Source organism: Crocuta crocuta, unplaced genomic scaffold, assembly GCF_008692635.1.
Source record: "Crocuta crocuta isolate KB4526 unplaced genomic scaffold, BGI_CrCroc_1.0 scaffold73, whole genome shotgun sequence".
Classification (NCBI taxonomy): Eukaryota; Metazoa; Chordata; class Mammalia; order Carnivora; family Hyaenidae; genus Crocuta; species Crocuta crocuta.
Genome location: NW_027529443.1, coordinates 2,414,978 through 2,422,276, shown reverse-complemented (window position 1 = coordinate 2,422,276; position 7,299 = coordinate 2,414,978). Strand labels below are relative to the sequence as shown.

At 54.2% G+C, this 7,299-nt stretch overlaps 1 protein-coding gene across 3 annotated transcripts in view; it reads left to right on the top strand.

Moving 5' to 3' along the window:
- IL4R (interleukin 4 receptor) overlaps window positions 1–7,299 on the top strand; it is a 27,631-nt gene that overhangs the window by 6,233 nt on the left and 14,099 nt on the right. The window contains exons 2-5 of one of the 3 annotated variants that reach the window (XM_077760461.1): window positions 2,730–2,817; window positions 3,799–3,937; window positions 5,780–5,931; window positions 6,987–7,138. In XM_077760461.1, the coding sequence (XP_077616587.1) occupies window positions 2,748–2,817; window positions 3,799–3,937; window positions 5,780–5,931; window positions 6,987–7,138 (513 nt within the window). In that variant the 5' untranslated portion in view covers window positions 2,730–2,747. The other 2 variants (XM_077760462.1, XM_077760463.1) reach the window with 2 other exon arrangements.

Genomic DNA, 7,299 nt, shown 5'->3' with positions numbered 1-7,299 from the left:
GGGGGAGGGAGGGGGGCCTGGCGGGGGAGGCCCTGCAGGGACACAAAGCCCTCCCTGTGCTCCAGACACTGTGCCGAGTGCTTTAAGCTCGCTTCCATTTTGCACCACCCCTGTGAGGGCTCCGTCTCATTTCCACACTGCACGTACAGAAGCCAGCGCCATGCACGGTAGGGTAACTGCCTTACTCAGCACAGAGCCACCGAGCAGCCGGAGGGAGCCTTCCTGAACATGGCCCCGAGATAGAGACCTCCGTGGGGACAGGGGGGCCGATGCTGTCAGCATTGGCGGGAACCTGCCCCCATGTAGAAGGCGTCCTGTGCTGGGAGTGTCGTGGGCAGGTGCACACGCTCCTTGACCCGTGGGATTCCACGTCTGAGCAGTTGTCCTTAATGAAAGTGACCGGTGACTCCTTGGGCCGTGACTGTGCTCGGGTCACTATTTGAGGACCCTGTGTGTGTTAGCTCACCCTGGTCAGGTAGGGGCCGTTATTAGCTCCCCTTTATGGGGCAGGAAACTGAGGCACGGAGGGGTTAGGTGCTTTGCTCAACGTTTATGGCGAGTGAGTGATAGGCAGGTGTTGGAACTTCAGGAAGTGCGCTACCTGGCCAGCCATTGCGGGGAGAGGAGGCGGAGCGGGGATGTAAACACGCTCCACGACCGAAGACATTGTGCCAGCCCTTTCTCTCAAACTACGTATGCGTAGAAAAGACTAGAAATGGATGTTTTTCCAGGTGATGGAATGACAGCCATTCTTTTTTGTTTTAAGCTTATTTATTTTTGAGAGAGAGATAAGTACACACACATGTGAGCAGGGGAGGGGCAGAGAGGGAAGGAGACAGAGAATCCCAAGCAGGTTCCATGCTGTCAGCACAGAGCCCGACCTGGGGCTCCATCCCACAAACCCAGAGACCAGGACCCGAGCCGACATTGAGAGCCAGTCGCTTAACTGACAGAGCCACCCAGGCGCCCCCCACAGCCATTCGTTTTGTACATTGTCATGTCTCTCTTTCCTGAATTGTCTGCAGTGATCACGTGTGGCTTTTGTCATGAGAAAAAAAAAGTCAATATCATATCTTAAAAAAAAAAAAGCTTCAGGCAAGGATCAGGAAATGCGTGGCAATGGCTCTCCATGGGCAGGCTTCTACGCCACGCTGTGTGTAATAACAGAGCAACGAAAGTAATAAAGGCTAAAATCCAGTGACACACGGCGGGACAGTGCCGATTTGATGCTGTGAATCTATAGTGGTACGGAATGATAGTTCATGATATGTTGAGTTTAAAATTTAAGTTTTAACATTTTAGAGGAATGCTATTTGGGTACATAAAATCCATATTTATCACCCTGTCTGTATGGATACATATCTGGAAGCGTTGATATGAATGTGTACATGACCTTGGGATTTGAATTGTGTTTTCTTTTTGGATGTCTACTTTCTGACTTTTATTCCCCAGCTGTGTATTATGGGATGCATTTAACACATTAGGGGCGGTGCACTACCCCATTTATATGGAGCAAAAAACCCAGAGGTGATCTGTGGGGTTCAGAGTCTGGGTGGTGGGGAACCCTGGAGGGGGGTGGCCGTAAAGCACAAAACCCCAGGAGCAGGAGACGCTTACTTAGCTCAGGTCCGGGAGAGTCAGCTGACTCGGGCCTGACCGACCTCGCTGGGTCCCCTGCGCACTGTGGTCAGCCTGGGGTCGCTTACACAGTTGTTCCCGTCTGCTGATCTTGCGCGAGCTCGCTCACATGGCTGGGGGTGGCTGCCTGCTCCCTGACTGACTGCTGTTGCATGTCCCCGCCTTCCAGCGAGCTGGCACCTGCGTTCCTAAGAGAGTGGTTGTGCAAAAGCAGGCATGTGCAGTGCGTCCCTTTGGCTCCTTTCTGCTGCCCAAAGCTACTTACGTGGTTGAGCCCAGCCAGGGGAGAATGCCCTGCCCGGAGGCGGTGGGGGGGGGGGGCACTGCAAGGTTACGTGGATCCAGGAGGGCTGCAGAGAATTGGGGTCATTGGTGTAAGTCAAACATTCAACAGTATCCTTTTTTTTTTTAAATGTTTTATTCATCTCTAGGAGAGAGAGAGAGAGAGAGACAGCATGAGCAGGGGAGGGTCAGAGAGAGAGGGAGACACAGACTCTGAAACAGGCTCCAGGCTCCGAGCTGGCAGTCAGCACAGAGCCCGACGCGGGGCTCGAACCCACGAACTGCGAGATCATGACCTAAGCGAAAGTCGGACGCTTAACCGACTAAGCCACCCAGGCGCCCACAACAGTATCCTTTTTAATCTCCACCTAATACTGCATCGCATGGCTCTACCATTTATTTAACCAGTCCTGTAAGGCTAAGCAGATTAACATCTAAAGTATATATCAAGGAGTTGTAAATCTCTTAGGGGTTTAATTGGAGTTTTAGCATACAGGCACATACAAAGGAAGGTTGAGTAGGGAAATAAATTAGGCAAGTGTTGGGTAAAATGAAGAAAAAGAACTTTCTCTGCTGCAGGACTTATCAGAGTCTTTACACACAAATGTGCCTTATGGGCTTCCATAAGTCCAAGGGGTTGCTTACACTTAACAGGTCATAAGGATTTTTTTTTTCAAGAAGTGCCTCTTGGGACAAGCGTTGCGGGCTTTGCGCATCTGGGTTGTATTTATGATGATAAGGATAGGGCGAGCTCTGGTGACACAGACAGCTCATTCCTGGCACTAACCTGGCTTGCTTCCTCTCAGCAGGTATCTTAGGATCTCCCAATGGGGCGGCTTTGCTCTGGGCTCACGTTCCCTGTGAGCTGCCTGATCCTGGTGTGGGCGGCGGGCTCTGGTAAGTCACTGCCTCTCATTCATTCATGCACTCATTCATTCGGCAAACGTTCATTGACTGTTTAGACGCCAGGCTCCCAGGAGAATCAGTGAACGAAACACAGATTCTGGGCCTTGAGGAGCTTACGTTGTAGCGGGAAGGGGCAGCCAATGACAGAGGGTCCTAATTATAAGTCAGTTGTAAAGAGTGTTAGAAAGTGATGGAGAAACACAGCACAGGACAGAGTTGGGGGCATGTGTTTGGGGGAGGAGGGGTCCAACTTTAGTTTCGGACACGAGGTGAGTTTGAGAATACTTATTAGCTATCTAAGACTCTGCCTGACACAGTAAGTCCTTTCCAGCGAACGTGTACAAACCGGTATCCGCTTGGATGCCGGGCATCAGAGCGAGAAAGGCACCTGTCCGTCTCTTGTTGGGCTCTCGAATGATTTGGCAAACCCAGTACACACCCTGCCGGGTCACACCCCGGCCCTGCCACTGACTAGCTGGAAGGAATACCCCAGCGTCTCATCCTGCCCTTAACATGGGCTGAACGCACCCGGCAGCCAGAGGACAAGGACACCTGAGTGACAAGTGCCGCCTGAGTTGAGGGGCGCACAATGGGTGGGGTCAGCGAGCGAGCGAGCGAGTGGCCCCTTCTGCTCACACTGCTCTGGGGCGGATGCCTGTGGTGATGGAATAGACTAGAAATGCCCTTGAACTTGACCGAGGGCAAGTAGTGGAGTTGTCGTGAGACGAGGTGGGCCTGCCGTGGGGGGTCTTCTTTGACATCAGGAACCCCCCCAGGCCAGCTGGGACACTGCAGAGCCCCTGCCCTCACCCAGCTCCGCAGAGACAGGCATACAACCGTGCCTGGGACTGTGGTTTCCTGTGTGGCCTTGGCCCCTCGGTCCCGCTTGGACTGGTCTCTGGCGCGTCGCCCTGCCGTGCGTCCCCCTCGCTGTCAGCTCTGGCTGCTCAGAGCACCCCTGTGTCTCCCCAGGGAGCGTCAAGGTCCTGCATGCGCCCAGCTGCTTCTCCGACTACATCAGCACCTCCGTCTGTCGGTGGAAGATGGACGGTCCCACCAACTGCAGCGCCGAGCTCCGCCTGTCCTACCATCTGGACTTCACGGGGTCCGAGTAAACCACGAGGGGGAGCTGGGCGTGGGGGGGCTGCGGCCAGGGCGTTCGCCCCAGGAGTTCGCCTGGTCCAGGCGGTGCCCTGGGCCTCCCTGCAGCTTACTGAGCGTGTTAGGAGTGAGGCGCTCTGGGGCGCCTGTGTGGCTCAGCCAGTTAAGCATCCAGCTTCAGCTCAAGTCATAATCTTGTGGTTCGTCAGTTCGAGCCCCGCGTGGGGCTCTGTACTGACAGCCCAGAGCCTGGAGCCTGTTTCAGATTCTGTATCTCCCTCTGTCTCTGCCCCTCCCCTACTCATGCTCTGTCTCTCTCTCTCTCAAAAATGGATAAACATTAAAAAAGAGTGAGGTGCCCTGGGGCTCAGTGGGTGGGTCACACTGCTCTGAGCACACTGTCACTGAGGCATGTGGCACGTGGCTGTGGGTGGAATATCGGACTCGACCAGTGGTTCTCAAACTTTGGAGTCCTGCGGTTTGTTTGTCTGCTTAAAAACTAGACAAAAGCTTTTGTCTAGGTGGCCTGTGATGTTGGTATGTCCCCTATCAGCAATGACAACAGAGATGTTAGACCTCAGCAACACACAGGTGCTGGAGCCTGCTTCAGATTCTGTGTCTCCCTCTCTCAGTCTCATGACTGAGCCAAAGTCAGATGCTTCACCGACTAAGCCATCGGAGCAGTGACCACATATCGTGTCGCATCTAGAAAACTCCACCTTATGCTTGTGTGGAAAATGGCAAATAGCCTCTTGGTATTATGAAGATGGTTCGACCTAGTGACCCCTCCGGACCACACTTTGAGCTCCACTTGCCAGACTGCTGTTTGGGCACGTCAGCAGTGGAGCTCACTGTGCTGTTTGGTGGACCGTGGAGCCTGCGGTGCGCTCTTCCGGGTGGGCCACTGGGATAATCCGTGGCACATGGGCTACTCTTACAGGCGGAGCCGAGGGTGTGATTGGGTACACAAGGCACGCAGTCATGGGGGCACATTAGGGTATGCCGCACCCCAGAATATAGGGTTCGCTGACAGACATCTTCATCCTAAGGTAGATGGGCTATGTTGCTTTTTAGAAAAAAAATTTTTTTTAATATTTATTTATTTTTGAGAGAGGGAGACACAGAATCCGAAGCAGGCTCCAGGCTCTGTGCTGTGATCACAGAGCCCGACACGGGGCTCAAACTCACAGACCGTGAGATCATGAGCTGAGCCAAAGTCAGATGCTTCACCGACTGAGCCACTCAGGCGCCCCTTGGGCTGTGCTTCTAAATGTGGTATACTGGCCTGGACGAGGGATCTGCAAACTATCACCCGAGGCCTGCATCTGGCCCACCACCTGCTTTTGTAAATAAAGTTTTATTGGCACACAGCCATGCCCATTCGTTCACGTATTACCCATGGCTGCTTCGGTGCTACGACAGCAGAGATGAATATTGGGACACACATACTATGGCCCCCAAAGCCCCAGATATTTACTCTCTGGACCTTTGCATGAAATGTTTGCTGCCCCCTCCCCTGGGCCGTGAGACATGGGGCAGCATGCCAAGGCTTGCCACGGTCCAGCCGCACACTGGGGTAAACCCTGCCACCTCAAGGTACTGCCGGGACACACACACACACACACACACACACACGAAATTCTTTAGTGCCTTTGTTCCTTCCCTTTGTGGCCAGCAAGGACAGCAGTGGTAGTGTGTTCTGCTGCCCACACCCCGGTCCCCAGATCTGGTATTTAAGGTAGGGTGCTCAGGAGGCCAGGAGCACATGTGTTCCTTGAGGCACATTCCAGGGACACCCGTGGGTCACAGCCAGCCTCACTGTGACAAGCTAACGCAATGCCCATGTCTGCAGAAACCGCACATGTGTCCCTGAGGACGGAGAGGGCACGGCGTGCACGTGCAGCATGCTCACAGAGGACCTGGTCGATGCGGATGTGTACCAGCTGCGCCTGTCGGCTGGGACACAGATGCTGTGGAGTGGCTCCTTCAGGCCCAGCCGGCATGGTGAGTGGGGCAGGGGAGGAGCCAGGGTTGGGGGAGGAGGGGGAGACCGGTCCTGAACCCTGGCTGGGCTCTGGGGCAGGGGAGGCGGGTTCCATTCGAGGGAGCCAGGTGCAAGCAGTCTTCTGTGTGTCCCTGGACTTGGTGAGATTTTTGCCCCTTTCTGGGTTCCAGCTTCCCATCTTCAAAATGGGGCTGGGCTCCCTAGTACATCAGGTCCCCTTCAGCCACCTGAATTTAAGTGCCCAGACTGGGGTATTGAGGTGAGGCGTGCTTGATAGAAGGCACGCTTCCTGCAGATCACACACTGAGCTGGGAACTGGCCTTCCGCCCTCTGTGGACTGGTCAGCCGCTGCTGCTTCGGACAGTCTGGTCCGTGGAAGGCCGACTTCATCCTGGTAGCCAGAGTTCCCGCAGCAATTCACCACGATTCTAGGAGTTTGACACACTTTATTGCTGTGTGGCCTTGGGCAAGTCACCGTCCCGCTCTGAGCCTCCTTTTCCAGAAGAGAGCTATCCCCATGTTACAATTGACTATAATACAGAGAAGCCACGTAACCTGCCTGAGGTCACAGCCACGGAGCCGCAGAGGAATATTCTTGCAGGTACCGTGCAGCTCACAGCTTGGGGAGGGTTGTTTAAATAGACTCAAGAACGAACCCATGAATTAAAATCATTTTTGCATATGTGTGCCGGCTTTATATACCTATGCTCTCCTGGATAGGATTGCTTCAAAGGAGACTAAGTTTTAAAACACACGAATCAAAAATGCTGCGTAATAACACAGCACATAGATGTGGCCCAAAGTGTGATGAAACCAAAGTGAAAAGGCCAAATTTTGGGTCACCATAAAAGTCCGTTAATCCCCGCTCGTGCGAAGCAGAGTTTTAACGACATCGTAATCCGTATCCTGATGGTCGTTCTCTGTTAGGACCACATCCACACAGTTTCCCATCAGTGTGCCACGGAGGTGTACATGAGTAAAACCATCTCAATGGCCCGGGTCCTGTGGACCACTGTCCTGGCCAGGCACCTCACCAGCCACTGCTTCTCCACAGTGAAACCCAGGGCCCCCGGAAACCTCACGGTGCACCCCAACGCCTCCCACACGTGGCTGCTGATGTGGAGTAACCCGTACCCGCCTGATAATCACCTGCACTCCGAGCTCACCTACATGGTCAACATTTCGAACGAGAACGACCCCACGGATGTGAGTGTGTGCGCTTGGGGGTTTCTCTGCCACCTCTTGGGACTCAGGCCCCTGGAGCTCGACTTCCGCCCGGGCTCTGTGCCCTCCGCGCGCTCCTCCCCCGGTCCCCCCACCTCTCCGTGGTGCACCTCGCCCCCCATCCCTCCATTCCTCCATGCTGC